The sequence below is a fragment of the Ochotona princeps genome, chromosome 10, assembly GCF_030435755.1.
Source record: "Ochotona princeps isolate mOchPri1 chromosome 10, mOchPri1.hap1, whole genome shotgun sequence".
In the NCBI taxonomy this organism is placed as follows: Eukaryota; Metazoa; Chordata; class Mammalia; order Lagomorpha; family Ochotonidae; genus Ochotona; species Ochotona princeps.
This window is the reverse complement of record NC_080841.1, coordinates 61,245,710-61,263,870: the sequence shown is the minus strand read 5'-3', so window position 1 is coordinate 61,263,870 and position 18,161 is coordinate 61,245,710. Positions and strand designations below refer to the sequence as shown.

The 18,161-nt window shown below is 42.5% G+C and overlaps 1 protein-coding gene across 2 annotated transcripts in view; it reads right to left on the bottom strand.

Moving 5' to 3' along the window:
- ASB13 (ankyrin repeat and SOCS box containing 13) overlaps positions 1-14,806 on the bottom strand; it is a 33,916-nt gene extending 19,110 nt beyond the window's left edge. The window contains exon 1 of one of the 2 annotated variants that reach the window (XM_058669524.1): positions 14,744-14,806. In XM_058669524.1, the coding sequence (XP_058525507.1) occupies positions 14,744-14,801 (58 nt within the window). In that variant the 5' untranslated portion in view covers positions 14,802-14,806. Of the gene's footprint in view, positions 1-11,994; positions 12,064-14,743 lie in introns of those variants that run through there. The other variant, XM_004588491.2, reaches the window with a different exon arrangement.
- Between the last annotated feature and the right edge of the window lie 3,355 nt (positions 14,807-18,161).

The window sequence follows — 18,161 nt, the reverse complement described above, 5'->3', positions numbered from 1 at the left end:
TCTGCAGGTTCTGGGACAAGCCTTTCCCCATAAATATCCCAGTAAACATCTTAGAAATGGTGAGGGATAGCCCCTCCTATATGACCTATCAATCAATACAGTGCTGTGAGATGAAGGGAGGAGGCCGATCAAATAGGATAGGAAACAACCATGGAACAAACAAGATCAGGCATGGAGTGCCATGAGGTGAGAGGGGGCGGTTTTGTGAAGGCTGCCCTCAACCAGCTGTAGCTACTGGGAAGTCAACAGTCTCCATTGACTTACCTGCCAGATAGTTAAGATTTGTACACAGGGGCCCAGTGGCGTGGCCTAGTGGCTAAGGTCCTCGCCGGGATCCCATATGGTCGCTGGTTCTAATCCCGGCAGCTCTACTTCCTCTCTATCTCTCCTCCTCTCTGTATATCTGACTTTGTAATAAAAATAAATCTTTAAAAAAAAAAAAAAAAAAAAAAAAAAAGATTTGTACACAGGACAAAGAATCTTGGAGCTGAAAAGATTCTTAGAAATCCTTTCCACCCAAACTCCCAGAAAGAATGGCAAAATGCACCATTTATTCATCTTTGGCAGTTCCCCCGACTGCATTATGACAGTAAAGAAATAAAAAGGGTAAGGGAGGTAAACTGAAGATTCATTTATTTTACTTGAAAGTCAAAGTTACTGAGAGAAAGGGAGAGACAGAGAGATCTTCCATCTGCTGTTTCACTCCCCCACATGGCTGTGACAGGCAGAGCTAAGCCAGGACAATGCTAGAAGCCAGAAGCTTCTTCCAGATCTCTTACTTGGGTCCAGGTTTCAAAGGCTTGAGTTATCCTCTGCTTCCTTCCCAGGCCAATAGCAGAGAGCCTATATAGCACTTTCAATGTAGACACTAGACAGTACTATGCATTAACCTTCCACAATTTCCGTTTCCCTCTCTTAACTTAGTTTCTTTGCAAATTAACTTTTTATTAAAATTAACTCTCTAAACTGAGGGCATGGAGCATCAGGTCCAGCCATCCCCAAGAGTCCCTGATCATAAAACTCATGAGGTCTATGATGTGCTCAATCTTGTCTTTAGGGTTTCCCCTCCCATTCTGGACACCAGGCTCAGAATAACAAGCGCTTACCACCTGATTGACTGAAGCCCACTCTGAATCATCAGAATTCCCAAAAGTGAGTCAAGCATCTGGCACAGTGGCCACTTAGGACACAGTATCCCATATCAGCATGCTGGGTTCAGTGGTCTAGGCTCCCAGGGCCAGCTTCCCGTTACTGAGCACCCTGGAAGCTAGTCAATGATGGCAGATGTACTTGGGGTCCCTACACCTAAATGGGAGATTCAGATTCAATTCCTGAATCCCTGTTTCAATTAGGCCATTTCAGTTGTTGAGTCCTTTGAGGAGTGAACCAACAGATCTCTCTGTGTGTGCTCTTTGAGATAAATAAAATTTCCAAAAGTACATGAGACTGCTGACCAAAGAAAGAAGAGCACCAAGTACAAACCAACCACAGACCCGCACACTAGCTGAGCAAGCATTCCTCAACTCCAATTTCAAGAGATATGAATCTTCACCCCTCTCCCAACCCCTCACTTCACAAATAAATACTTTTTTCCCCAACTCAGACATCAGTGACTGGCTTGCTTCACAACAGAGGACAAACCAGACTCCTTCCTTATAGACATATCACCCCATCAGGAGTTTATTCCTTCCCCACAGAGCTTATGATCCTGCAGTAACTAAAGACAACAGCTCTGGCACAAAACAGGTACTTCATAAATTGTGTTCATTATTTTCACCAAAGTTTAACAATGCAGTCTGTACGTAGTAGAATTACTTGAAAGTTCATGTTGAGCATTTTGTTGCTTTTTAACTTACCTTTCAAACACGTCTTCTAAAGTATTTTGATTATGATTCTCCAAAACAGTGTCAATAATGAGGACAACAGGCTTATAGGATAGTTATAAGATGCAATTTAGCGAGGCAAAGGATTGAATATAAAATGTTCGCCTTTTCAGAAGGGCAAAACAGTGAAAAATTGGTAACAGTGGTGAAAAGAAGGGAAAGAAGCAAATGAAAGGGGAAAACAAACAGTCAAGGAGTGAAAACAGAATGCCCAGGAATGAAAGACAACCTGGAGAGAGGAAAGGCTAGAAAGTGGGGCTACTTATTGTATAACAGATATTTCCTTTGACTGCCTGGAGTCTGGGTTTTCAGAAACAGAGGGGCAGGTGTCCCCAAGGGAGTGAGAACATAGAGAAAATTGAGGGATTTCCAAATGCCCCATGAAGAACAGGAAGACACTCTCTGGTCCAGCTTCCCACAGAAGCAGGCTGAAGCAGGACAGTGAGGTTGAAGGGTCACAGGGTTCCAGATCTAAATAAGTGCACAAAGAAAGTGGGTTCCATTGGTTTCTGAGATATCCAAACACAGAAAGCATTCTTAGAGTTCTACAGAGTATCTATTGTTACGGGTTGCAGCCAGTGACAGACAGTGGGCAAATGAAATTTGGCTGTGTCCCCCACCCTCTGTATAATTCCATCCTCAACCAGTCCCCCTACCCCCCTACGTCCTAATTTAGCCAGGATATCAGATGCAGATAAGTCCAATTAGTCCAGGTGTGTTTAGCTACAAGCCCAGTTCCTGTTCCTGCCCATCCCAATAAGCACTAATCACTCCTTAGCCCACAATTGTTAGGTATTCGTTCCTGCCCTCCTGTGACTCGCGTATGGACTGAGAGGGGTTGGTATTGTTGTGTAACCATTCCCCTCACAAACCCCTTTAAAAGGCCCATGAAGCAGGAGCTTTGGCTCTCTTTCTGGCCACCTGCTTCATTACTCTGGCACCTCGACTCTTGGCTGACCCAGGACAGGTAATCCCCTGAGCACAATCCCTGTGTACTGCTTAAATGGGACAATGGATATAATAATGTTGTTTCTGGTTTGTGTGCTGTCAGGAGTTCCAGGAGAGGTGAGGCCTAGCAGTAGTGGAATGTGGACAGAGAAACCAGAAAAGGTGAATGCCTGCAACCTTATGTGTCCAGGTTATTCACTGCTTGTCTCTTAGGATAACTTACATTGTTGGGGAAGCTGAGACATAGGTCTTCAGCTTAATGGATAGACTTAAGGATAATGACCATTTGTTCCTCTTTGGATGTTTGGTTGGATTATGATTGGTTGGATTGCCGTATGGACTTATGATTTGCTATTTCTAGTATGCTCACCAAGCTTGGTTAATAAAGACTCCTTAATAAACCTTACACATGTCTGGTGTGATCTCGCTCGCACCCTGCAACATTATGCATCAATTAAGGATCGCACATGAAGAAACTAAACAACCAGGTAAAAAAGAACAGCTGTTCCCTCTGTTGAGGACAGTGAGAGAGATCACCACAAATATGGAGTTTTAAGGAGGAGTCTTTACTGCAACAGAGGCTACCACTACACTCAAGAACCACTGCAATGCGCAGCCAAAGTCAGGAGCTTTTAAGCTCTCATCCTTGAAGCAGCTTGAAAGTCACACAGTATAAACAAAGTTTCTGTTCAAAGTACAAAAACATTCAATTAACTAAGTGGCAGGAAGCAGGAAGGAATCTGCCAGAGCCCAGAGTTTCTGTGCAGTTAATTTAGCCTAAGTATCATGCCTGACACAAGTGGGGTGGAGCATGCACAGAGCCACTGGCCCTTTCTGAGCTGTGCATTAACTTGAGCAGCTCACAGCAGGCAGGAGGGGTGGGGCAACATGAGTCTCCTGGAGCTGTTTCTGTGCCATCAATTAAGTTGAATGTGCAGAAGAAATAGAGTGGGCAGAGAGATGTTTCCACACAGTCTAAACCTTTCATTAACTCGGCAAGCCCACTGATATGTGGAGCTAGTCATTATTTGACTGTACCCCATCAAAACCCGAAGAAAAATAAAAAGGTATCAAAGGAGAATTCTCCTACAATAGCCAGTGCTTAGTTGCAATATTCACATACCCATCATAATGTAAACACTAAATACCTGATTTAAACAAAAATAATATTGGAGGAACATGAATAGAAACATGTAGGGAAGGATTGGAACACCCATTGGGTTAAGGCTTTATCTCCCATAGCACTAGGTCAGCAGGGAATACAGCACTTAAAAATCAGGAAATGAACCACACTACTGTTTGACAAACGAAGGTAAATTAGATGCACAGTGAAAAACATTGGAAATGGTAGACAGTGGATAGGGGAAATAAAAGAGAGATGATAATGGGTGAAAACTAAGTTTTCATGATATATTACATTTCTGTCACTTGTTAGCACTTGCAACAGCTCAACCATTTTTACTAGAGTTCATTTCTACTTCAAGACCCTAAAACTTTCAAAGCAACTGATGTTTTACAATGCTGTCTCTCAGATTTTCCAGTCATGACCAAGAAAGAGGTACAACCCACCAAAGTGATCCAGACCTGTATTAAGGGCAACACCAACAGTGGGGCAGAGGAGTGAAAAAACTGTCCAAAGGTCACCCTTCCCTTCATTACAGTGCTAACAACCCCAGCCCTGCAGGCACTTATTACCCTAACCTGCAGTGTACACAATAGTGTATTTCTGAACTGCAGCTATAGTAGCTTGTGCCCACCCCTGCATATGAAGACCAGAGCATCCCCACTTCCATATTAATTCCCCCCTCTGTTGCCACTTGCTCAGGGAGTCATGGCTTCAGAAATGATTCCTGGCCCCTTCATTTGCTGAAGATAAATTGCTTTGTGTGGTAACAACTTTGGGTGGAGGTTTTGACATGTATGCACCAAAAAATGAGCTTATTCTGGTATTTGTTTTTTTTCTTTTTTTTTATCTTTTTTTTTAATTCATTAATTACATTGTATTATGTGACACAGTTTCATAGGTACTTGGGTTCTCCCCACCCCTCCCCAAACCCTCCCACCATGGTGGATTCCTCCACCTTGTTGCATAACCACAGTTCAAGTTCAGTTGAGATTACCCCATTGCAAGCATATACCAAACATACAGTCCAGCATCTTATTGTCCAGTCAAGTTCAACAGCTTCTTAGGTATACCCTCTCTGGTCTGAAGACAGAGCCAGCAGAGTATCATCCTGATCAATTAAAAGCTCAATCAATTAAAAACTCATCCGGATCAATTAAAAGCTTGTTTTATGAGAAACCAACATGCACTCCTATGCTCATAGCAGCACAATCAGTAATTGCAAAAACATGGAAGCAGCCAAAATGCCCATCAGCAGAGGATTGGATAAGAAAGCTATGGTTCATCTACTCCATGGAATACTACTCAGCTATTAAAAAAAACAAAATGAAGTTCTTTGTGGCCAAATGGGCCAAACTGGAAACCATAATGCTAAGGGAAATGAGCCAATCCCAAAAGGTTAAATACCACATGTTTGCCTTAATTTAAGATGATATGATGTTATGTATAACATGTTATGTTATGTATGCTATATGTTGTGTATAAACTAAAATTGAAATGTCAATGAGGTGGTCACAGAAGGTGGTTAAGAACTCGCATTTACTTTTTTTTTTTTTTAAAGATTTATTTTATTTTTATTACAAAGTCAGATATATTGAGAGGAGGATAGATAGAGAGGAAGTGGAGCTGCCGGGATTAGAACCAGCGGCCATATGGGATCAAGGCGCGGACCTTAGCCACTAGGCCACGCTGCCGAGCCCTCGCATTTACTTTTAACATATTGGTTACTCATTACTATGTCAATTAATTCCATAATGATGTAAATTTTTGCTGATGGTATGTTGGAGCTTTTAATTGATCGGGATATTCTGGTATTTGTGACAGTTCTATCAGACTTTTAAAATCTGCATATAATATTATATTCATAAGAAATCATTTTTTTAAAAAGCTAACAAGAAATCCTGTATAATGTTTCACTAAATTCATTTTAGAAAAAAAATAGAGCAAAGCACCCAAGATCACACAGCCTGGCACCCCTGATTCTCAAACCAGCTGCCTTCTTACTGTACCAAGGTCCATGTGCACAATTGTGCTATATGCTCCATGTTTAGGAACAGGCCTATCTGGCCATGGGACACATGTTCTACCCCAAATGCAAAACTAAATTCCACTTAAAACCACTCAGCATCACTGGGATTCTCGTTTCTGGTTATTCACAAAAACATTGACTACACTCTGACTCAAACAGGAACTAATCATTGCTGGCTTTGCCTTTCCAGTCCAACAAATATCAAATTCTCAAACCTTGGCCACCCACAAACATGTTCATTTTACTGGATTCTCCAGAAAGCAAGCACAAATATCTTCAGCTTTGTATCTGAATAATTTCTTCCTGGTATCCTTTCAAGTGGGTTTGGGTGGTCCTTGGTCTGGCTGCACAGGTGGTTGAAGTCTATTTACTTTTGACCCTCTACCCCTAGCAGGTCACCATTTCTGGAACTGCACAGCTATCTTTACATATCCATTAGAGCCTCCCTACAAATCTGCCAAGTTCCACCTCATAGAGTCAAATTCCTCTGGTATTTGATTCAGTGCCTTTCAATGAAATCTAAAATTACCCAACCATGCAGAATTCTCCTTTATCTTCTAACAGAACACATCTGTCTGTGCTTGTACTTAAAATTGATAATTTAATTGCAAACATAACAGGATAGGTGGATTTGTTCATTTCAGCAGGTATGAGGACATTTTACACTGTAAGTTTCACAAAATACTGAGAAGCCAACAAACAAATCCCAAGTAACAGCAATTTCAAACTGCTTTTCACCTTTGCCTACTAATCACCTAAGCCTATACTGTCCATGAATGTAGCCATGGAAAGGGCAGCCAGATAATTAAAACTCTCTCATCACCTACACAAATTTTACTATTTAAAATAACTGCTACTAAGCATTGTTCATAATAGCTACACCATGGAAACAATCCAGTGCCCATTGATGGATGAGTGTATAAACAAAAGTGGGATACATGCACCATGGAATTATTCAGCCTTAAAAAGGACAGAAATTCTGACATGTGGAATCAGACGGATGAAACTTCAGGACATGATGTTATGCGAAGTAAATTAGTATTAAAGAGATAATGACTGTAATTCTACTTCTACAATGTACCCAGAGCAGTCAAACTCATAGGGACAGAAAGCAGAATGGTGGTAGCTTGGGCTGGGAGGAGGAAGCAAGAGCAAGTCTAATGAATGTTCAGTGTCAGCTTTACAGGTTGAAAAGGGGCATGGTGATGGATGGTGGTTATAGTTCCACAACACTATGAATGTGTCTAACACCATTTAACAGGACATATAAAAATATCTAAGATGATAAATTCTACATAATGTGTATTTGATAATTAAACATGAAAAATAAGCAGATACTGACAATTGGTACATCTTAAATAAAACTACATTTTACCCAGACCTCGCTCAGTTTGCCTTATTGCACTGCCTCAGACTGCATTTTGATGAGATTTAAATCCTTTGGAAAATGGAAATGGAAGACAAAACATTTCTTTCTTCTTCCTTTCCATCCAATTGTACCATATCACACTAATTAAACTCTTGGTTGACATCAGCACTGATCTCAGCTTTCCACTTCAACAATACAAGTGGTGAGGTCAATTTGCTAAAATCCAATATTTTCCAAAGGTAAGTAGCACCCAGGAGGCAAGTAAGCTGGAGTTGGCCTCGATCCTGCAATGAACTTAAGCACAAAGCTCTTTTATCCACAAGGAACAGAAATGGGATACAGATGGCATTCCTCAGCCCAGCTTCACAAAGGACCTTATTAGGCTCTCAAGAATGCCAAATTCAGGGTTGGTAGTGTGGCACAAGGGGTTAAGCCTTCAGCCATGATGCCAGCATCCCACACCTAAGTGGTGGTTTGAGTCCTGGATTCTCTGCTTCTGATCCAGCCTTCCACTAATGCACCTGAGAAAGCAGTACAGAATGGCCCAAGTACCTCAGCCCCTGCACTTATGTGGGAGACCTGGGTGGAGTTCTAGGCTCCCAACTTTAACCTAGCACTGGTCTTTGTGATCACTGGGGGAGTGAACCAACAAATGGAAGATCTTGCTCCCTGCCTCTCCACCTCTCTGTGTCACTCTGTCTTTCAAATAGATTTAAAAAAATATTTTTGAAAAAGTGGCAAATTCACTGAATGTGTAAGTCAAGGGAAGCATCCTGATGTTGGCCTGATTAAACCCCATTTGCTATGGCCATTTGGGGAGTGATCCAGCAAATGGAAAATCTCTCTCTCTCTTCCTCCCTCCCTCTCTTTTCCTCTCCCTCTCCCCATCTGGAACTCTGCCTTCCAAATATATATATATATATATATTTTTTTTTTTTTAAATAAAAAGATTGTCCTCTGAAAATAGGGTTTATTTACAGACAATGGAAATGATAAGCCATCATCTACAGAAGCAAAAACATACTCCCCAAAACATGCCTTTCAGATAAATAAATTTTTAGAAATAAAAAAATGATTGTCTTCTATAAATAGGGTTTGTTAATGGAAAATAAAAATGATGAACCATGCAGAGCAATAACTCATTCCCAAATCCAAGTTGAAAATATCTGGTTGAAAAGCTTCGGGGAACAAGTCCAAGGGCAATCAATAAAGGTGGCTGCAGTGTCTCCACAAGACAGCGGTGCAATGTCTGCACAGCAAGCTACCACGGAGCAGATCATTTTAACACTTCAGTTTACTGCTTGACACACAGTAGCAGTCCATAAAGGATGACTTAAACAGTCAAGAAGATGAAGTTTCTCACTACACTGTTGCCATCTGATTTTACGAATTCAAATCTGCAACCCAAAATATACCTCTTTTGTGCCTGAATGCTTGTGCCCCATGCTCCTCTCTACTTCAAAAAACCGACTGCAGATAGAGTTCGGATTTTTACAAGACTTTCTCTAATTCTGTTGTCCTCAACTTCAGCCATGTTAGAATCCCTGCGAAATATTTAAAATGTGTGGTGCCTAGACTGTACCCCCAAAACCATAGAACTCAAGCATCAATAGTTTTTCAACATCCCCAGGGTATTCCAATCTACAGCCAGGATTACTGTTGTGTGGGTTCTTTAGCCTAGAAGAGTATCACCCTACATTTTTAATTCCCATAATTTCCAGGGCAATTTTCTGGTTTCTAGCCCAAGATGTGCACCGTCCCTGAGCCTCAGCTGAATAAATTCCCAAGACCTCCCTATTCTTCAGGGCAACAAAGTTATGCTTAAAAATTAAAACAGATTTATATCTCTAGAAATGATGACTGCTACCTGGCCACAGCCACTACTTCAGAATTCCATTGGGTCTTACAAAAAACCTAAATGGATTTTTAAAATTTTATTTGAAAAGGAAGGAGACAGAGAAAGACAGAGATCTCCATCTACAGGTTCACACTAAAAAATGCAACAGCTGAAGCTAGGCCAGGCCAAAGACAGGAGTCAGAACCCAGTGGGGTCTCCCACATGGGTGGCAGCCAGTCATCACCGCCGCCTCTAGGGTGACATTTGGGAAGCAGGAAAGTGGACCTGGACTCAAGGGCAGGCACCCCTAAGCAGTGTCTTATCTCTCAACCACTATGCCATACATCCACCCCCAGATTTTCTTCTTACTTCTTTCATTCTTTCTGGCAATACAACACAGGGACCAGCGAGTTTTTTCTATAATACAGGATGTTTCTGAAATGTCTAGAGTGCAGCTTTCTCTACCTTGGAAACAGAAACCCAATCTGAAAAGGCTTTGATAACATTTACCTCCCAACCATGGTAATGATTATCTAAATCTCCCAGAGAACTCTCACTATTACGTTTTTTTTTTTTTTTTTTTTTTTAATCAAACCCTTCTGACTCAACGTAAGAATCAACTTGCATACACTTTCCTGGGATTGTCACTCACTGAGCAGGAGCTACATGCCATGCCTATGTTCCTGAGACCCCGGAGACAAAACACATTCCTCATCATGGATGTGGTATGACACGGTCTCAGCAGATGTGATGAAAAGTACTTTTTTCTCCCCCTATTTTAAGCCCCCAGAGGGCTTAAAGAGTTCTTGGCTGAGGGGGGTTTGGCGTCATGGCATAGCAATGTCAAGTGGCCACCTGTGACTCTGGTATCTGGTTCAAGTCCTGGTTGTTCCACATCCGATTCAGTTCCCTACTAATGTCCTGGGAAAGCAGCAGCAGAAGGCCCATCTGTATGGGGCCCTGTCACACAAATGGGAGATTATGCTGAAGCTCCTGGCTGCAGCTATCGGGGTAGTGAACCAGTGGATGGAAGATTCTCTCTCTCTTTCTCTCTGTACATGTGTAATTCTTTCTAATAAATATATAAATCTTTTAAAAACCAAAGTAGTAAAAGGGTATCTTTGCTCTACTGAGAGGAAAGGAGTTCTTTCTTGGTTGAGGATCCCTAAGGGCATCAGGAGCTCACCCTGCTTAGATCCTCAAATTCCTAAAGACATTCTTTTCCTCTTCCATCAGCCCCAAACCTCCAAGACAGATTCTTGCATATGGATGTTGAATGTGGAAACCACTTTTTCAACTAAGCAAGTAGACATGCTTAATCAGATTAATAATTATTTGTATTACATTTTCCTAAGTGAAAAGCACTAGATTAATTTTAGGATGCGATTCTCTTTAAAGTCCTGTAATCGTGACCATCTGTGGGATATTACAATTAAAAATGGGAAACTTCTATGTGTTAAGTTTCTTGAGGTTTTATATAGAGTTTAAGGTCAGAATGTTAAAATGGGTTAAAGCTCTTACACACACCCTGTCTTTCTGCAGGAATAACAGTGCTATGTGGGGTTTCAAATCACTTATTAGGTGGGCAATAAATATGTCATTAGGACATACTTTTGCATAACAGGATTGAATAAAAACCATGGCAATGTCAGAAATACAGGAGCTGAAGAAGCTGCACATCCATGAGTTTAAAGGGTGTTTTTCTTCTACAGAATTACTCCTATAGCAAATGGCAGAAAATACACTGACAAGTGGCAATGGGGTACTGAACCCTCTACAGAAACAAAAATAATATTAGTTCAAATCAGTCTGAATGGGCTTCATTGGTTAGCTAAGTTCATTCCTTATTCCACTGAGCCAATCAAAGGGAGATCACACTGTCAGGGTCAAAGTCCGCTTGCCTAGGGTGGAAGGTCAGACCAAAGCAGATGCTTATTAAATACCTTTGATCTTGTTGAAGGTGGCTGGATTGCAAAAATAAATGAAAAGATCTTTGCAGTGCTATGACTGCCTTCAAGTTTTTCATTGTTACTTACACTGCTGTTTTTAGCATTGTCGTTTTGCTTCCCAGATTGTCAAAGCGCTCTGGCTACTCATTTCATTTGTCATATTATTATTTCATGGGCAGGGAAAAGTTGGCTTTCTGAAAGGACTCCCCTGTATGCACGTTCCAGTTTTATTCAGGCACAGACAGCACGGTGAAGTAAGGTCACACTGTTCCAAGTGAGTCTGTGCTGGTGTCTCAAGGTCTCTCTGCTAACCTCACTTGGTCACGGCTGAGTGTCCCTGTAGGATGCTCAGGACACTGCACCACAGCCTCCCAGGCGCCGGGGAGACAGACTTTGCTGCTGCCCCTGTACATTCACTTCCCGGGCTGTCCAACAAATAGGCCCGCGGAGGCACTTCTCACTCTCCCCCTTAAGTGAGCCACGGCCCCACATCATTCCAAACTTTGGCGGCGCTCCAATGGGTCTGCTGAAATCAGTTACTGAAATCCCACACCTGGTGGTGCGTCACACACACAGGAACAATCAGCCCCGCAGTACCCTGAGACTTGGTGCGGACACCGGAGCGCCATCCAGATGCTTGGGACCAGCAGGGAAGTGCTTCCGCCGCAGATCCCCCACCCAAGCGTCCCGACAAGGAACTCGGAACAGGGTTCACCCACCACCCACCTCACTGACAAAGCCATCACCGTCAGGTGTGCTTCTTCACAGTTCTCCAGAGCCGGCTCCTGTGGTCCTCCTTTCCACGCCAGCCCTCCAACCCCCTGTCCAGCGCCCTCTGCAAGCGCCCCACACGTACCCACGTCGCCCAACAAAAATCCATCAGCGGCTCGGGACTCCATGCGTTCGCTGGCCGATCCCGCTGTGGGGAGCTGCCGGGAGCTGCCGGGAGCCGAGCCGGGAGCCGAGGCGGGAGCTGAGCCGGCCGCTGGGCGGAGACTATCTAGGCGCGGGGCCGCACGACGCCTGGAGGTGGCCGCGCGCGCCGGGAGTTGTAGTTCTCAACTGTCCCAGTGATGTTCCCAGGACGCCTGCTAGCGTCTAGCACAGCGCCGCTTGGCTGCAGAACGTGCGTCAGTGTGTAAACATGTGCCCATCTGCACACGTGCTCTGTGCAAGCATAGACTCGAGCCCATTTGCAGAATACGTGTGCCTCTGTGTAAAATAGGCCTCTGTGTGTCCGTGTACAAAATGGGTCCAGCTGCCAGGACTCGGGTCCTGTCAGTTGAAAGCACCTGAGATCTTCAACACATCAACGTTCAAGTGCTTTCTACAAGAACTTGTGTTAAAAATCATACTGATGGGTTTTTTCTTTGTCTTGGAGAAAAATGAAAAATTTCAAGCCATCCACAACCTTTTTTTAAAAAAAATTTTTTTTTGGAAAGTCAGAATTACAGAGAAAAGGAGAGACAGAGAGAAGGATCTTTGTGCATGGACATACGTTTTGTACACGGACACACAGACGCCTATTTTACACAAAGACAGAGGCAGCCCCACTTCCTATCCAGCTCCCTGCTTGTGGTCTGGGAAAGCAGTTGAGGATGGCCCAAAGCCTTGGGACCCTGCACCCACGTGGAAGACCTAGAAGAAGCTCCTGGATCCTGGCTTCGGATGGGCAAGGCACCTGTCATTGCAGTCACTTGGGGAGTGAACCACTGGGTGGAAGATCTTCCTCCATGTCTCTCCTTCTCTCTGTATATCTGACTTTCCAATAAAAATAAAATAAATATTTTTAAAAAGTGAGTATTTGCTTATGTTGTGATTATTTTCTACAGACAGTTGCTTTATTTCTAGATTTTGATGAAGAAAAGCTTTTTAAAATTCCCTTGTGTTCTGGGAGTAGATGTTATGGTGCACTATGATACCCCAGCTTGATACACCAACATCCTACCTATATCACAGTGCTGGTTATATTTCCAGCTACTCCACTTCCAATCCATCTTCCGTTTAAACCAACTGCGAGGACAGCAGATGATCATGGTCCAAGATGAACAAGGTCTGCCAGCCCCATAAGACACAAATGGAGTTCCAGGCTTCCGGCTTTGTCCTGGCCCAGCCCTAGCTTTCACAGGCATTTAAAGAGTTAACTGGTGGAAGATCTTACTCTCTCTCTGTGTCTTTCAAATAAGTGAATAAATAAATCTTCTAAAATGAAGTTTCAACGTAGTCAGAAATACATTTCCTGAAAGCATTTATTTTTTTTTCTTCAGTGTTCAGAATGCATTGCCCAACCAAGCACTAATATAAGTCTATTGTTTTGTTCTGTGGTTAAAACTTTAACCAAATCTGGAAATTGCTGGAAAGTATAGGCTGAAAACACATGATTTAGACTAATTCTTCTCTCAACTGATATGAATATTCCAAAATTACTTAACAGCAATCTACTTCTCTATTCTGTGTTAAACTTCTATCATTCATTTAGCAAATATTTACTATTTACCTAACCTAAAGTATGCAATCTTTAAACAATCATCACATGAGATTTCTTGAATAAATGCCACTTTATAAGATCATGACTTTTTCGTTAGAGTTTCAGAATCTAATAGGACAATTTTTAGAGAAGTGGTGTATTGAGGTGTGTGGTAAATTGTGATATCTTAATGAGTTAGATTGCCTCCCATGTAGCAAGGCTTTCAACAAAGCAGTAATTAAGACACTATGAAAATGTGGAAGATAAGGAAGAGTCCCCCGGAGATAGATACACTTGCATAAAGGAAACTGATATTCAAAAGGAAAGATTGGAAATCTAGAGAAAAGCAGGTCTATTTGGGATAAAGGTGAGCTTTGCTTCCTACTTCATATCACACTTAAGAAGTAATTCCAGGTGGATAAAACAATTGAGCAGGAAAAAGCAAAACACTGCAACACAGGAGAAAATCATCATAACATCAACATGAAGAAAGATTTCTTATGAGATACAAAAGAACAAAGTATAAAGTAAACTATTGGTTGGTTTGACAGCTTTAAGCTCTAGTAAGGCAAAATACACATAAGCAAAATGAAAAGAGGATATTTGAAACTCATTATAACCAATAAAAGGTTAACCTCCAAAACAACCAATAAAGCTCTACACATCAGGGAGAAAAACATAAGCCAACAAAATCTAAGCAAAGGACATGAATGGGCAATTCACAGAGAAATAAAATGAAATGTTTAATAAAGATTTGGTATACTGCTCAGATGCCGTTTTACCTATTGGCAAAAATGTTAAAATTGGTACAGATACTGTGGTATAACAGTTAAGTTGTGAACCAACAGATGGAAGACCCCATCTCTCTCTCTCTCTCTCACACACACACACACACACACACACACACACACTCATTCTCTCCCTCTTTCAAATTGAAACTTTTCAAAAATGTTGGAGTTTGACATGGGGTTTGGGGAGAATGTGAGAAAATAATAACTCATACACAATAAAAGAAAGAGAAAATATTTGTAACACATTGAAAAAGCCAGGAAAACTTGAAAATGACTAAGATTCTCCTGAAATAATCACAGTGTAAGCCTCCTGTCCCATTCATCGTGAAAGTGCATCCCACATACACCCTGTGATGGAATGATTCCACCTTTTGGCCAGGTAGGCTCTGAGGAGTGGATCTTCATTACAGGACTGTTTGTAATAGGGGAAAAAGTAGAAGCCATCAAATGGTGAAAGAATCAGCCAATAGTGTTATTTAGTCAACTTAAAATTAACTATATTCACATGCATTGATCTGAATAAATATAACTTAAAATTTTTTTGCATTTAATGAAAATGAAGGAGTAAGACAATGTTTGTGATATGATGTCATGTGCATAAGAATATGAAAAAACAGAATGGTCACTTTCCTATATACACTGAAAGAACAGAAATGTCTGTAGGATGCTCACACCTCCATTTCCACAGAATGGTTTCTCCAGCGGAAAGGGCAACATTGAACTATGTATGTAAGGTTTTATTCCAAAAAGAGAGGTATCTTAATTATGGTAAAATATTTATAGCTGTTAATCTTTATAAGTACTTAAGTGTTTGCATCATTATCTATTTTTGTGTGTTTGAAATTACAAATTAAAATGGAAATTTTATTGTCTAATTCTTAGGAAAATGCAAAAATAACACTGATTGGAATATTTTTATTTTAAAATTTACTTTAAAGGAAAAGTGACAGAGAAAGAGGGAGAGATAGTGAGTTTTTTCTCCCACTAGTTCACTCCCCAAATGGCTGCAACAGCCTGGACTTGGCCAGACTTCTTCCAAGAACGCCATCCTGTCTCCCACGTGGACACATAGGAAAAAGCACTTCAGTCATCTGCTGCTGCCTCCCCAGGACACATTAGCACATACAGGGAGCTGGATCAGAAGCAGAGCAGCCGGGACTCTTAAGTAGAACGCTACGTAACAGCACTTTTACGTGGAATGCCAGCATTACAAAGTCAAATGTGTTATGAATGCTATTAAATGCATATTGAAAGTACAGAAGCAGGTTTTTTGCCTAGTAGTTAAGACACTGGTTATGATAACAAGATCTCACATCAAAATGTTTAGGTTTGGGCCTGGCGTGATGGGCTACTGGCTTAATCCTTGCCTTGCATTCCCGAGATCCCATGTGGGTGCCAGTTCGTGTCTCAGCTGGTCTTTTCCCATCCAGCTCCTTGCTTATACCCTGGAAAAGCAGTAGAGGACCAAGTCTCTGGACTCTGTATCTGTGCGGGAGACCTAGAAAAAGTTCCTAGGTCCTTGCTTCATATAGGCTCAGCTCTGGTCATTTCAGCTACTTGGGGAATGAACCAATAGTTGGAAGATCTTTCTCTCTGTCTCTTCTCTCTGTAATTGTGTTCCCAATACAAAATAAACAAATCTTTTAAAACAACAACTAATAAACAAACAAAAAACACCCAAAGTGCTAGGTTCAAGGAAACAGATCTGTGTTACCAACAGACCTAGCCTTTCACTGGTTCTGTCGAGAAAATGGGTCTTCAGCTGAGGGGAATGGCCTAGGTTGCATTGTACTTATGCGAGTGTACTGTTGGGAGAAAAACAGCTCATAATTGGCGGGCATCCCAGACATGGTTAATGCCAAATTTGTGTTAACCAAACCTGTGCCAGCATAGCCACCTAGCCTATTCTATTTTCTTTTTCTAAGATATGTAGGGAGGTGCTGGGTCCATGAGCCCAGAGGTGGGAGGTCCAGTAGGGCCTGGGTCACCTGGCCTGGATTCTTAGGCCCACCTGCATGGTGGGTACCAAGTTTTGTGAGCTCCAGAGACAGCAGGTTCAGCTGGGCCTGGGTCGCCTGGGCTGAGTCCTCCTTAGGCCCGGCTGTGCAATGGGTGCCAGTCCATGAGCCCCAGGGGTGGGCAGTCTGGCAGGGCCCAGGTCACCTGGCTTGGAAACCTTTGGCACACCTATGCGGTGGGTGCAGGGTACATGAGGTGCTGGGGGATCAAGCAGGGCTCAGGTTGCCTGGCCTGGGTCTTTAGGCCCTTCTGCTCGTGGGTGCCACATTCATTAGCCTTGGGAGTGGAGGCTTCAAGTGGACCCATGTCGGCCACCTGGGGCACCAATGGTGACAGGCAAAGCCCACTGCCCGGTGGTGCGCTGGTTGGGGCTTGGTGTATGGGGTTACCAGGGGTCTGGGGGATGATACAGGTGGGGGCATGCAGGGACATGAGGTCTCACGTTCAGGACTGGTGGTCTGACCATAGTGCGTGTTTCAGAACTGGGCTCCTCAGTGGAAAAGATGGAGCAATGGATGGCATACCCAGATGCACATGGAGGATATATCATCCCATTGGGGCCTGCAGGGGACATCTGGTACCGTAGCAGAGGAGAGAGGGCAGAACAAACTGGACAACTACTCTAACCAAATGATGACAGCAAATATCTGGGCAAATAGAGACTCTAAGTTAGACTATGTCAAGCAATGGATATTGAAAGAATTTCCTCATCCTAGGATTGGTGAGTTTGACGGTAGTTCAGAACTATTGAAACTATTTAAGCAGAACCCTTGGAACATGCTCCACATCAGGGCTCAGGGATGATATTCAGTGGCTGTTTCCCATCCCTGGGTACTGGAGGCGGTTGGGAGGCGGAGTGTGGCTTCTCCGCTTATATCCCCTTTCCCCAGATACAGGAAAAAAGAGAAAGGAAACTTGGAAACAAAAGTCTCACCCACTTTTCCCTAATCCTCCACACTCCCACCCTGATCAACTATGTAAACATCACCAGAAATAAGAATTTAAAAGAAGAAAAGGAAATGGGTCTTTGTTCCCCAATGACTTGGAGATTAGATTGGATACCAGACAAGGAGCTGCGCACCCATCAGGGATTGAAAAGTCTGCCCACAGACCTGAGAAGCCACAGAAAATTGCCTCCTTTCCACTGCCAGGACATCTTGTGGTGCTGAGAAGTGCCTAGACACCCTGTGACTATGGCAGTTCAGTGCACAAAAACCTTAGGAGTTTTGTGACTGTGTAATTGGCATAGTGTTTAGCTGAGTCTCAGGTCACACACAGAACAGCAAAGGTTTCTTGGGTGGTATTTGCGCTGGCATGGGTTAGGATTACAGCTACTATGGCATAACCTTTCACATTGATCACCTTGAAAGAATTGAGGGGAGGTTGTGTTTACACAAGCTGATAATCATGATCACTACTTTCCCTTTAGGAAAAAGAAAAGAGGTGATCTACAATACCCAGTGACTCTCACCTCATACTTGTGTACTAACCAGAGTACAATGTCCGCTTGCAGCACACACTGCAGAATTTCCACTAAAGGATAAGTTATCCCATTAAGCCACAGAAACACAGATCAGAGCAGAACCATCAAAGGAGAAAACCCACAAGTCTATACTGAAATGTTCAAGAGTAAAAGGAGTTACACAAGCAATGCTAATAAGGAAGGCAATAAGACTTCCCTAAAGGAATCAAGAAACACTTCAATCTTACAATGTGAAGGTAAAGACATTAGAGAATCGCTTGAAA